This window comes from Sardina pilchardus, chromosome 11 (genome assembly GCF_963854185.1).
Source record: "Sardina pilchardus chromosome 11, fSarPil1.1, whole genome shotgun sequence".
NCBI lineage: Eukaryota > Metazoa > Chordata > Actinopteri > Clupeiformes > Clupeidae > Sardina > Sardina pilchardus.
In genome coordinates, this window is record NC_085004.1 from 16,942,029 (window position 1) to 16,956,909 (window position 14,881).

The 14,881-nt window shown below is 50.6% G+C and overlaps 1 protein-coding gene across 1 annotated transcript in view; it reads right to left on the reverse strand.

The window, feature by feature from the left end:
- Positions 1-14,429, reverse strand: part of LOC134095260 (AT-rich interactive domain-containing protein 3B-like) — a 72,030-nt gene extending 57,601 nt beyond the window's left edge. Inside the window, exons 1-3 of the mRNA XM_062548711.1 lie at positions 14,288-14,429; positions 12,142-12,623; positions 11,832-12,069 (exon numbers count right to left, since the gene is read on the reverse strand). Of these exons, the coding sequence (XP_062404695.1) occupies positions 11,832-12,069; positions 12,142-12,623; positions 14,288-14,323 (756 nt within the window). The 5' untranslated portion in view covers positions 14,324-14,429. The remainder of the gene's footprint in view (positions 1-11,831; positions 12,070-12,141; positions 12,624-14,287) is intronic.
- Positions 14,430-14,881: the final 452 nt, after the last annotated feature.

Genomic DNA, 14,881 nt, shown 5'->3' on the forward strand with positions numbered 1-14,881 from the left:
CTGCAGCGGACATTCTAAAGCCCCCCCACCCAGCCCTTCTCCCCCCCCCACCTCCTCCTTTCCTCTCCGGGACAACGTTAATTATTCCATCTCTCTCTGCCCCCAGTTTAAATCATTTACCACCACTTCCTCCCAATCCAGCCGCTCCGCTCAGCACAGCCAGAGACTCTGGGACTCAAGCTTTCACCACTTCAGAGGGGTGTGTGTGTGTGTGTGTGTGTGTGTGTGTGTGTGTGTGTGTGTAGGTGCGTGTGTGTGTGTAGGTGCGTGTGTGTGTGTAGGTGCGTGTGTGTGCGTGTAGGTGCGTGTGTGTGCGTGTAGGTGCGCGTGTGTGCGTGTGTGTGCGTGTAGGTGCGCGTGTGTGTGTGTGTGTAGGTGTGTGTGTGTGTAGGTGTGTGTGCGTGTGTTGTGCTAGTTCATTCTCCAGGATCAAGTGCATAAGGGAAACTACTAAAACAGCTTCCCCCTCCAATGACAAGAGTCGTCGCCACACACACACACACACACACACACACACACACACACACACACACACACACACACACACACACACACACACACACACACACACACACACACACACACACACACACACACACACACACACACACACACACACACACACACACACACACACACACACACACACACACACACACACACACACACACACACACACACACACACACACACACACACACACACACACACACACACACACACACACACACACACACACACACACACACACACACACACCCTCAGCCACCTGGTCTGACCAGAACTTCCTGCTTGTTTGGAGTTCCGAATGAGTCATACTCTGGAAACTGACAGGGGGACATCAGTCATCAGTAGAGAGGGGGTTAAACACACAAATATGGATTGTATGTGTGTGTGAGTGTGTGTGGTAGAGGTGAGTGACTTTAACTTGTCCTCAGGCATGCTGGGAAATGGCCTGGGCCTCACAGTCGGAGCTCCTGGTTAAGAGTGGCTATCCTGGACGCCGGCTATCCATCATAGCAGGGCTTAGTATCGAAGAGTCAACTCCACTGAGATTTCATAGCGCACACACACACGCACACACGCACGCACACACACACACACACACACTTCACCCCTCAACTCACTCCATTTCTCTAAACATCCATCCATCCTGCTTCTTTCCTTTCCTTCCCCTCTACCTCTCCCCTCTCCATCCCTCCATCATCCCTCCTCCTCCTCCTCAGCCTTCCGCACGTCACTCTTCCTCTCACTGGTCCTCTCTCACTCCTTCTCCAGTCCCTCTCCCAGTCACATGGCCCAACACAAACAACAGAGCAGCCCCTGCAGAACCAGCAGACTTGATCCTCAGTGAGGCTCCTCCATTTATATGTGTGTGTGAGAGGACTCTCAACATACAGAGCACTCCTGACATAAAGGATAATGTTTTAGACGAAGTCGCCTCGTTTTGTATAAATAATAATGATGTCGGCCGGTGGTCATCCGCCACCCTGCTCTGTCTACGGAGCACTTTCGCGCTCGCCCGCTCGCTCGAGCTCTGGATGTGGCCGCCCGCTGCTACACGCCAAGCCTATTAGCTCCCGCTCCTCTCAGACGGCAGCACTTGGCAGCGGTTCAGGCTGGCGCGCTGCCCGGCTGTCTGTGTGTGTGCGTGTGCGGTGTGTGTGTGTGTGTGTGTGTGTGTGTGTGTGTGTGTGTGTGTGTGTGTGTGACGCAGAGGTATGTTCAGCTGGGCTGAGGTGATCGGATTGCTGCGCGACAGAGGAATAGCAACAGCACAGTGGGACTGAAACCAAAACACACGCTGCCCTGTGCGCGCACACACACACACACACACACACACACACACACACACACACACACACACACACAACCCCTTGGTTCTGCTCAGGCCTGGCTCCATGCCAACCAGCCAGGGGGAGGTTTACTCAACACCTCTCTGACACACACACATACACACGAAGTGATTCATTCAGATCCTCCGGTCCCACGTGTGTGTGTGTGTGTGTGTGTGTGTGTGTGTGTGTGTGTGTGTGTGTGTGTGTGTGTGTGTGTGTGTGTGTGTGTGTTTCTGTGGGTGTTTAACCGCTGGTCTGGAGGTCTGCCAACAAGAGCCCAGTAGGAGGTGACGGCCCTGACAACAGTAAGTGTGACACTCCACTCCTTCCCTCTCGCTCTTCCACCTCTTCCCTCCCTCTCTACCTCCACACTCTTTCCCATTCCTCCTCCTCCTCCTCTTCTCCCCTTCCTCTCCCCTCTGCCTGGCGACTCTGACTCAGCAATTTTGAGCCACGGGTCCCAAGAGAGAGCAGCGCTGCGCAGCGCTAGCGGCAGACAGCTGTCTCACAACACAGACCTGCAGCGCTAGGCTAACATGCGCCTCTAGCGCTAGGCTAACATGCGCCAGGAAACAGAGAGAGACAGACACACGATACAAGTCACACTGACAGACAGATAGACAGACAGCGACAGAGACAGAGATAGAGACAGAGACAGAGATGGAGAGAGATAGAGAGAGATAGAGAGAAAGCCTAGGCCCGATTCATTTGCTTCTTGGTTATTTCTCAGGGAATAAAACTGGCACTTGTGAAACTCAACCAGTAAATGCAAGACTGGAGCTGTCAAAACAAATTAAGCTGCTAGAGCATGCTTGGTTTTGGCAATTTAATCCCCACAGTACGTGTTCAAGACCAGTGTCTCAATCTGTTACAGAAACAACCACATCCAACATCCACTATGGCCAGGAGTACAGGCATAATAGCTTTAGTTCCATGGAGGATGGAGGGGGGGGGGGGGGGGTTATCCAGCGCTCCACCCAATCTCCTACTGGCGGAAGTGGAGGTTTCCTTCACCCAGCTGGAGACTAGAGCACCTCACCTGAAACTAGCTACTACTGAGGAGTCAAGTGGGACATGGAGGTTGGGGAGCAAGGATGGTGCTGAGATGGGGGTGGAGATGGGGGTGGGGGTGGGGTGGTATAGAGATAGGATGGCTTGGGGTTGGGATCATTTGAGTGATCAGATTACGGGAGTGATTGGGGGAGGGGGAGGGGGAGGGGGGGGTCTTCCTCCATTATTGATGCGGAAGTGAGCTCTCCTGGGTGCGATTATGAAGAGAAGTGACACAAGCCTAATGGACACACACATCATTTGCATCACGCCTGTGGAGCTCCAAACCATAGAAATGAGTGTGTGTGTGTGTGTGTGTGTGTGTGTGTGTGTGTGTGTGTGTGTGTGTGTGTGTGTGAGAGAGAGAAAGAGCAAGAGAGGGAGAGAGAGGTTGGTCATCTTAATATTTTCTTGCCATTAATGTACTTGTGAGAGAATATGAGGGGTCTACAGGGAGTACCTAACAACCCTCGTCCACAGGGAACCAGTACACATACACAAACAAACAAACAACCACCAAACAAGCAACACAATAAATACCTGACACAGAAATGAGCCCTAGTACATCCTTGGTGAAGATTCCTAAAAAAATGTACTCACAAAAACCTTAACCTTTAAAATACAACAACCACCATTTCAGCTGAGAGCCATTGTATGAGCTCAGACAACTCTACCAGCTGCAGCAATCTACCTGAAAGAAAATACCATCAACAAGCCTCTGGCTACATCCACACATTATTTTTACCTCATTTAATTTGTATTAAATACGCTTTCCATCCACACACACGTTTGCAATTGTCTAATCTTGTGCACATGGGGACACTCAGATAGTAGGACACCTGAAGTGTGGATCACATGACCATTGACACAAATGGCATGACCAGTCACGCAATCGCATTGTAAAATGCAGCATTTAACTGAGTGCCATTGTCTTCAGTTGTTTGCAGATTCGCAGATTCAAATCCTACTATTTCAGGAGCTCGGGGTAGCGTGTGGGTGAGTGGCAAAAACATAATAAAGATGCTTCGGATTGAAATGAAAACAGAAAAGGGTGGATGTCGTCGTCTAGATCCCTCTTTTACAACTAGTCTGATCTTATTGTGCGCGATACACACAGAAGCTCTCAGTGGCATTAACGTCTTATGAAACAACACGCAGGATTCCTGTGACCAACGGACCACGTCATGATGTATAGACTCGTATCATTGTGTTGATTCAGAGCTGCATATGCATACCAGTGCCCCTGCAGCACAGCAGAACAGAATGAAGATGAACTGGTTCAGACTCCAGTCAGACAGAGGACGCCTTCACACTCTCTGGGCTGAGGGCTGTGGCAGTTTACTTCAACGGCAAACACACACACACACACACACACACACACACACACACACACAAACACACACACAGGGGAATTTCAAACCTAGTCTTTCACATACACAAATACAATCCATCAGACACACACACACACACACACACACACACAACCCCCCATGCTACAGCCCAAAACAGGAGGCCCCTCTCAACCAGCAGCAACAGATGTGAGGGACCCCTGGGAACCAAACAGATATTATAACAACTCTCTCTCTCTCTCTCCCTCTCTCGCTCTCTATCTCTCTTTTTCCCTCTCCATCTCTCACTCTCTACTTTCTCACATTCTGTTTCTTCCTTTTTTCCCTTCCTTTTCAACCCCTGGGCCAACAGTGACATAAAAGATCACCAATCAGGCTCTGACAGGCCATAGAAAAGACAGCAGATACCACCCCTTCTCCCCACGCACACACACACACACACACACACACACACACACACACACACAGTGAGTGTAGTAAGGAGCCAGTGACGGGTGTGCTATCTGTTTGAAGAGAGTTAACTCTTTAATTCTGTCTGGAATGTTTCCTTTGGGTGGGGCAAAGAAATGCCCCCCCCCCACACACACACACACACTCCTCCCATCACCCCTCCCCCACCCTTCATTACCCTACTAAATTCAATACCTCTATTTCAGGGCTTTGTGGAATCTTCCACACTGGGCTGTTAAGGGCAGGGCAGCATCAAATCCCCACACAACATCTCCCCACACACACACACACAAATACACACACACACACTTAGATCATCTGCAGATTACACCAACCGTAGGTTGCTTTTGTTAATTCCTTTGTGTACCTGGGTGCCTTGCAGCAAGTAAGGAGGGAAATCAGATCATGTAAACCCATGTCTTACATACACACACACACACACACAACCATATACACGCACAGGCATACATTCTCTCCCTCCCTCTCTTTCTCACACACACACACACACACACACACACAGTCACACACACACACAGAGCATCAGTCAACAGCCATGATGCACCACCTTAAACACGAGCCAGCACACACCCAGCTGGGGCACAGTTCTGTTTTAGAAGTCATAAATGCTTCATTTAGCACAGAAATCCCCAGCACACACACAAAAATAAGGCCTCTTTACAGCCGAGTTCCCCAACACAATTCAAATAAACATCAGAGTGGCTTTTAAAAACCTCATCTATCTGCCACTCCGGAGGAGCTGTAGTGACTGACCTACATGCCGGAGTTGAAGATAAGAGAAAAACTTTGAATAGAATGTTATTTTACAGTCGTCTCGGCGACCTTGGTATTTATTCACCAGGCACCATTAGCAACCACACACCTCTTACATCTCCATGCGGAACGAAGCGGTCTTAATCGCCTTTTTCTGATCTAATGGAATCCATTTTGAGGCATATGGCAGGCCTTGACCTCTGCACAAAGGAGTTCATTTCGCTGCTCGGTATTTCTGAGAGTGACCTTCGACTGAATGCCTCTGAGGTGCTGGAGGATGTTGGAGAAAAATGGCACATGTGCTATCTTGCGATCACCTCCTAAGTGCTCACCAGCATTCAGAAACCCAGACGCGCACACACACACACACACACACACACACACAAACACACACACACACACAAACACACAAGCTTGCCATTTCCACATTTCCCTCTTTTTTTCTCTCTGTCTTTTTCTGTCCTTGATGGCCACATTGAGATCTCGTTGGAAGCAGAATAGAATAGAATGGAGAATAGAATAGAGGTGGAATGCAGCTTTTATTAAACACACAATGTGGCTCACTTTGGGAAGACACGTTGTATGTACTGTATGTGACTGATGGATATTTGTGTTTCACTGGTCATGCCATTTGGCCTGATTGTATTAGTCTTTAAAGGATTTCAAATAAAGACTTTCTAAAGATAAAGAGCCACTCTCTCTCTCTCTCTTTCCCGCTCTTCCTCTCTCTCGGCATGAACATGAGCACCAACATGTATGATCACATTAAGCCCTGCAAGCGGACAGAGGATTCTGCTCTGTGTGTGTGTGTGTGTGTGTGTGTGTGGCTTGTGATTGAGTGAGCCATAAAACACCTTTGCTCAAGTACAGGGAGACATATAACTGTGACGTCAGTCGAATCCATAGTGCCTCTGGCTGCAATACTTTGGATTCTTTAAGGGCATAAAATCACACTTGAAACATCTTATGCGAGTGTCAGCGTGTGTCTTATGTGTGTGTGCGTGTGTGTGTGTGTGTGTGTGTGTGTTGGGTTGGTTTTGTAAGTGACCTGTGCTCTGTAATGTAGTCCTTTCAACAAGGGCACGGCAGCTCGAGCGACAGCAGGTCATTTTTTTTCCCCCCTAACCACGCCACTTTCTAAATTGTACCCATGGCGGTGGCCAATGAAGCACTGGTCAGCCACTGAATGCGTCGTCAGGTTGAATAAACAACTGTTGCGAAGCCTCAATGGGCGCCTTGCGAGAGCAGGGGAGGGGGGGGGGTGGGAGCAGTGGGCTCTCGAGCTCGGCAATGGCCGTGTGGAATTTTCACATCAACTCTTCCACCGACTGGTCTCAGTTCATTCACTGTGTGAAAGGTCGCGAGCATAGGGGCTTGTTAGTCATCCAACTAGAATGCCTGCACTTTAACAACACACACACGAAGGACAAACGAGGGACGAATTCAGAGAAGTGAAGGAGAGAAAAAAAATGCATATAACTGTAGAAAGAAACTCAAAAAAGAGAGAGAGAACAAAGAGAGAAGAATGACGACTGGAAGCTTTGATATGTTTGAGAGGGAAAAAACACACACACACACACACACACACACACACACACTGAGACACACGCATACTCAACCCAGCACACGCAGAAGCTCAAAATGAGGTCAAGCCACACACCTGTGTCAGACCCGACACATGCACAAGCTGTGGTTTCCATTAGAAGATGGAGGGGGATCACACATCTTTTGTATGTAGCTGTTGAGTGTGACAATGCGTGTGTGTGTGCGTGTGTGTGTGTGTATGAAGCGGAGGGAAATGTGTAATAAACAAGGGTGACATGTTCAACATGCAGAGAAACAAGAAACAGAAATGCATGTGCACACACACACGCACACACACACACACACAAACACACACACACACACACACACACACACACACACACACACACACACACACACACACACACACACAGGGGCACATCTGCTGCGGCTGGAGGTAGGGCAAGGTGCAGGTTTCCTAATCCATGATGCATGAGCTCTGAATGAGGCCAATCATCCACCCACCCTCCAACATCCACCTGTCACCCATCTACCCCTCAGCACCCAACCCCCGTCACACCCCCACCCACACTCACACACACGCATGCACACACATACGCATGCACACACACACACGCACACAAAAAACTCTCATCGATCTCATTTGCAAGCATGCAGATCTTTCCACACTTCCTCCGAAAGCGCGTGCCGCAAAGTGTTGCCAAGACGACGCTAAATTATGCAAGAGCGGACAGTAAAGCGGGCCTTGATTTCGGCTTAGCCACAAGGACAGCACGAGTCATTTTTTATAGGTGTGCGGACCTCTGCAGTGTGTGGTGTGTGTGTGTGTGTGTGTGCGTAATGTGAGGTGTTTGTAACAAATGTGTGCTATACGCTTTTGCACGCGTGCACGCGTTCACCCACTACACATTTATGTTACCATAACAGAACAACTGTAGGATGGGTGTTTGTGAATTCTGATAAATGCATGCATGCATACATATGTACGTATTTGTGTGCATACACTGAATGTGTGCATTAATGTATGTGCACATACGCGTGTGTGTTTTTTGGTGCGTATACGTAAAACGTGTGGAGTGAGGCGATGAATGGAGCCGGAGTGCTGTGGCTTGCAGCTAGTACAGCGTAACAGGAGACGAGCCTATTGCCACCACCAACAGATACCAACAGATACCAGCAGATACCAGCACACACCACAACCCACTCAGGATTTCTGACATCTCTGTGTCTGTGTGTGTGTGGGAGGGTGAGAGAGAGACAGAGAGAGAGAGACAGAGGAATAGATTAGATTGATATGAGTGGATTTGTGTTTGCATCACTGTATGTATCTGTGCTATGTCTGTCCAAGAGTGTGTGCGTGTGTATGTGAATGGGTGCATCCACGTTTCATGTGTGTGTGTGTGTGTGTGTGTGTGTGTGTGAGTGTAAGTGTACATACACGTGCCTGTGCCTAGGCGCATGCGTGCCTGCGTGCAAGCGTACGTATGTGTGTGTGTGTGCCTATGTCCCTGCCTGCCTGCCTGCCTGCGTATGTATGTGTGTGTGTGTGTGTGTATTGGTGGCGCAGGTCACGGTGGGCCCCAAGGGAGCAGGTTGTGTGGATTAGAGGGGTCAGCTGTCCTGAGCATCCCAGGGCAGAGTGCGTCTCATTGGGCAGGCTGCTGACCGCCGCTCCCCCAACTCCCGCCCGCTCTGCCCCCAGCACGCGACGCCCTTTGTTCGGCCGCTTGTCGGACAATTATTTACCCGGCCGTTTGGGGCACGGGGTGAGGTCACAGGACATACATCACTGCCGACACGACACGGACCCCCCAGACGGACGGGCCGAGCGACACGAGCCACGATCTCCATCTCTGTCAGTCTTCGCCCTCACCCTCGTCCCTCCTCTCCTGACCGGACCTCCCATTTCCTCTCCTCTCCTCTCCTCTCCTCTCCGCTCACCTCCACACTCATCTTCACTACTCTCTCGCGGCAAAGATTCAGAGGTATTTCACTTCAGTGACTTTGCTTTAGTTTTGAATCAGTTGCTACTTTCTCACAGCCCTACAGGTCCAGCATGGTTGTTCTTATCCTGATACCAATGGAGAACCAACGCGAGACACAGAACTGCATCTGCACTGTGTGTGTCCATGTGTTCTGCCATCTCCAACTCTGAGCTAATTATCCAGCAGCTGTCGTGTCATCTAGCGTCTCTTGGGCTAGAGAAAAGACCACAAATTCAAATGGAGTTTCAGAGCATGGTTCTCTGCAACCCCCCCCCCCCCTAACACAGCAGAGCCATCAACACGAGCCTTTAGAAAGGAGCTATTACTTCCCGTGTAGATGAAAAAAGCTGGCGCGCAGCCCAATCATTTGAGGAGGGAATTTATGGCACACGAGGGCTGGAGATTGGAGCGTCTGGCACAAACAATGCCATTAAAGACAAGTGGCTGTTCCTACATCTCTCTTTCTCTCTCTCTCCCTCCCCCTGTCTGTCTCTCTCTCTCTCTCTCCCTCTCTGTCCCTCCCTCTCCCTCCATCCCACCCTGTATAGCGTGGCAACCTGAGACTACTTCCAGAGATGGGCCGCCATTAAATACCGCACAGCTGACATAATGACAAGAGATCAAAGGGGAGAGACACTAAAAGGACAAGGGGGCCGGACCAGAGGGCAATACTCTTCCCATGATGCACCGCTCCCCAAAGCCCCTCCCCTCAGGCTACGGCCCTCACCACCATGTCAATAGATAGTGGAGACAAGAGAAAAGAGAGAGCAACCTTCGTGTGAATCTCTTTGGGCCTTTGTCTGGATTTAATGTCTCTGTTTCAGAGGCCTTTGATTTTAGTAAAACCCTCCTAGCGGATCACTCCCATCAAGCCTCTGTACAACACCCCCAACCTCACACCACAGACACATGCATGAATACAGAGAGAGAGAGAGAGAGAAAGAGAGAGAGAGACTGACAGAGAGAGAGACAGAGAGAGAGGGAGAGAGAGAGAGCGAGACAGACAGACAGACAGAGAGGGAGAGGGATAGACAGAGAGAGAGGGAGAGAGAGAGAGCAAGAGAGAGAGAGAGAGAGAGAGACTGACAGAGAGAGAGACAGAGAGAGAGGGAGAGAGAGAGAGCGAGACAGACAGACAGACAGAGAGGGAGAGGGATAGACAGAGAGAGAGGGAGAGAGAGCGAGACAGAGAGCGAGACAGAGAGAGAGAGGGAGAGAGACAGGGAGAGTGAGAGCTCACATCTAAATTTGGGTTTGTGGGCGCGACGCCATCCCTACCATTTCCCTTTAAATAGCCTGTAATGAAATCCCAGAAAATCACAGTGCAGAGCAGCATATCCGAACCCAGACTCTTCTCAACACCCCGCCCTTTGGGCTTAACTGCCGCCCCCTCACCCCACTGCACACACACACACAGTCCCGGTTTAATCTACGATAGGGTTTCAAAGTGCATACAGAAGTGTAAGAAATACTATTCCCCCTGGATCTGTTTGTATTTCCTCGAAACTCATCCTACTGTTTTTTCTGTGAGCGCATATGTGTGTGTGTGTGTGTGTGTGAGAGAGTGTGTTTGAGAGAGAGCGAGAGAGAAAGAGAGAGAAAGAGAGAGAGAGCATGGCCGAGTGTTTACCTAGGGGGAATCGAGAGCACCTGGCAACGTGCCCAAGACCTCCTGAGGCAGGGGCGGCAGCTACCGTGCGCCACTTGGCTCTGACCCACTTCAACACACACACACACACACACACACACACACACACACACAGGCACACAACACACCCTCTTGACAGCACACGTGGGCCAAATCTGCCTCGGTCACCTGAACAGCAGCCAAGCCGCCAAAGCATTCCAGAGCACGTGCGCTCGCTCGCTCGCTCGCTCGGCTCATTCAGTCAGCACAGCGAGAGCGAGCGGGCGAGCGAGCGATCTCCGAGCCCACGTGGGCGAAAAAAACAAGCGAGAGAGAGAGAGAGAACGAGCGACGGAGCGCATAAGAGAGTCGGTGAAAGAGAGAGAGAGAGAGAGAGAGAGTGAAGAGCGAAGGAGGCGTGAGAGTGAAAAGAGAGAGAAAGCATGAACGGTATGATCTACAACTTGCAGGAGCACCGCCCGGGGGTGCCGCGGCGGTGGGGGTGGACCGCCGGCCGCTCTCCGGCTGGCTGGCTGCGTTCGTCTGGCTGGCTGGCTGGCTGGCCGGCTGCCAGCGCTCACTTCCAGGATTTCTGGCCCATAGCGGCCTCCCCTCCTCTCCACAACTCTCACACCACCACCACGCAAAAGATGGAGGCCAGCTGAGCATCCCTCACACCCCCCCCCCCCCCCAACCCCTGTGGGAGCACGCCGAAGCAATCAGCGAAAGCTCACAACAGCAGGGTGTCAAAGAACGAGGGAAAGAGAGAGAGGGAGAGAGAGAGAGAGAGAGAAACTAAAACTGTACTGGCAGCACACAACACTTTTCCTCCTTGCAGCGCTACGCTGCGCTGCGCTGCGCTGCGCTCCTGAGAAGCGGATGTGTGCACTTTGATTACACAGCGCTCCCGGCCCGGCCGGCCCGAGAAACTCGATGACTAATCACTGAAGTGCCAGCAGCCAGCCGGCAAACACTCCAATCTGATGGCTCAGCATTTATCAGTCACTCAGAAAACACAGCCACGCATTTCTGCATGGCCCTCAAGATCAAGACATGTGATATGCGTCAGATATATATATATCAGGTGGGGGGGGGGGGGGGGTAACACAAAAAATAGTGATGGAAGGAAGGAAGTGAAGACAGTGTTACAAAGGACAGAGAGGGAGGAGAGGGAGGTTGGTGAGGGGGTGAAGCATACTATGAAACGGGGCCTTACCTGCTTGAAGTGATCGTCATAGCCCCAGTCGGCCTGTCCGTTGGGGGAGGCAGCTGAGTGGGGTTCGGCTGGCGAGAGGCTCTCTTCGGGCTCCTGTTTGACCCTGACGGGGGGCGAGGGGGCCCTCTGGGGAACGGGGCCCGGGGCAGCGGGCACGTAACTGCCGTAGGGACGCGGGGGCATGCGCGGGATGCCCTGCTGGAGAGCCAGCGTCTGCTTCCTGAGGTACTCCAGCCCTGCGGCGGCAGCGGCGGCGGCCGTGGACGAGCCCATGCCGGCCTGTCCCCCCGCGACGCCTCCCCGCTCGTCGTCCTCCTCCTCCCCCTCGGTGCCCTCGTCCCCCTCCATCATCTCCTCCTCCTCCTCGTCGTCTTCGTCGTCGTCATCCTCCCCGGAGTCTTGCCGGCCGCGGGCGCCGCCGCCGCCGTCCTCGTCGTCGTCCTCGCGCTCAGAGTCCACGCTGTTCTGGTTGGACGCCCGCGACATCACGCCGCCACCAACGCCACCGCCACCACCAACACCGCCAACGCCGCCGCCCGCGCTAGCCATGGCCAGAGCCGCCATGCCGGCCGGGCCGAGTCCCTTGCCCATGAAGCCGGCGCCCTGGGCGCGCGCGGCCGCCAGGATGGCCTGCTGCGCGGCCATCTGCTGGGCGTACATGATGTGGGCCTCGCGCAGGTGCCGCTCCTTGCGCTCCATCTCCAGACGCGCCTGCTGCTGCCGCTGGAGCTGCTCCATCACCGCCTCTAGTTTCACACCCGTCCCCAGACCGCCCTCCTGAGACATACTGGGCTGGGGGAGGCAGCGGAGGCAGGGAAGGTGGGGGTTTGTGGGAGGGGGGAGGGATAAGAGAAGGGGGGGGGGAGAGGAAGCCACAAAGACGTCAATAGCCAGCCATAAAACCGTCCCCTTCAAATGACCACTTTTTATACCCCCTCCACCCCACCCCCCACGCTTTGGTTTCTATGAAGACACGCTTTGGGAGGGAGAGATACTTATAGTAGCTATGTTTTCAGTTGACCAAGCAATCCAGTCCATCCTACAATTATGGTGGAGACGCAGGAAAGATATATAGTGCCTTCTGTTACACCATGTGATTCAACAGTCAACTTACCATAGGAAGGCTTACCATGTCATACATTAACAAGCTTTTGTTAGTTTCATTTTCAGCAGAAAATGATGCAAGCATGTCCACAAAGTAGCCTAATAGTCTTTTATTCCATTCAGAGGGTTGAAACATTGACTGCAGGAATGGAAAAATCCAAGACTATGTAGGTCAAACATGTACACATTTGACAGGACTGTTTGACATAGCTGATGAGTCCAACCTGCTCCTGAAAGGCCATGGAATGTCAACACTGCCTAGCCCATTTTCATCTAACTAAACAAGCTTCCATTAAAATAGTCTGAAGCGTGAAAACGGACACTGTCAAAAAGCCGGAGAAACAAGCGATGTTAAAAAGCAACTTTGTCCTATATGATGCAGCACAAAACTATCACGAGGCAGCCTTAGAATAATACACTTCTGACAATGTCGTATGGAGGCCATTTCAAATTGTTTGATATTTAACAAGATGTATTTTGTTACTTGTCCCCGTCAGATTTCTCATGTTATTAAAAATAACCTATATATAAAATATTTAAAAAATAAAAATAAAAAAAATCTTCTCATTTACGGCGATTTCATAGGTTTATTGGTCATGCGCAAGCTACATCCTGCTCTCTTTTAATTGTACAAATGGCCTTACTTCATTTTTTAAAACAGCAATATGGCTAGATTTACACGTCAAGAACATTATTTCGATAAGACAAACAAAAACATGGGCTACTGTAAGTTATTAAAAGCAAGTTTCTTTTGATTGTTACGGAAAGCAAAAAAGTATTTACATGTATGTCAACTGACTGGACAGATAATGCTGGTAGCCTATTCATGTAAAGTTTACTTCTGATCAAAGCAGAAACTCCCAACTCGCCCTAATCAAAGCAACATGCGATGTATTTAGCAGATGCATATGGCGGGGCTCCAAGCGCCCGTGAATGAGAGTAAACAGGCTACAGTAGCACACACATGGGTGTGGAAGCTTTACTATTTAAGTAGCCTAGTATCCTAAAAAGGAAAGTAACCCAAATATAAAATAAGTAGACTCCAATTTTCACACAGCACTATGTAATCTGAGGTTTATTTGTAGCCAATTAGATCGATTTGCCAATTAAAATACTATCTTTGAGGTTTGTCGCGAGCGCAGACTAAACGTCGCCGCGTCCACAAGTTTCCAGTTAAATCGTTGTAAAATATTTCACAGAGAATTCTGAACATTTGTTGTCTACCTTAACCCGTCGTTCTTGCGTAGCCGACAACACACACAAAAAATGTGTTCTCCTGTTTCTCCGAGAGCCTGGAGTCAGAATTACAACTCGTTATGGGCACAGCGCCAAAGAGCAGTGACTCTACTCACCATTTGCGCCTTGCTGCTACCGGAATTGTCCACCATCCCTGTTTCCTGGGGTTACCCTTTTCCCTCTTCTCTGGCTCTCTCTCAATAACTTGCCTACTGATAGGGGAACCGTGCATGCACACCGGGGGGGTTAAAAGTCGCCCTTAAATAGAATCGTAAGCCTCGGTTCGCCTGTAAAGTGATCAGCCCTTATTCTGTGTTTTCAGAAAGGACAGAAAAGAGAAATAGAGTCTGATCTCATATCTCGAAACGCCTGGCGTTGAGGCTGTAACTCCCTTGACTAGATTTTCCTCCCTCAGTAATACACCCCCCGCCTAAGCGTACAACATCAATAGGACCCGCCCAGCGACAGCAACAAGTTCCAGAGTTCTTGTACTACAGTCACAGGTTAAATAGTTACAACGTCGCTTATGCAAAACTTATGGCAATTCCACAGACTCATTCCCTAATCACCTGGCCATACAAACATTGGTCATTACTGTGGAGACAGTTCGTACCCATTAATGTGTTACAGTAACAATGTATAATCTCGCAGGCACACGTGCGAGCACGCAGACCTATCGTGCCGTGACGGGCCTTTTAAATACACAAATG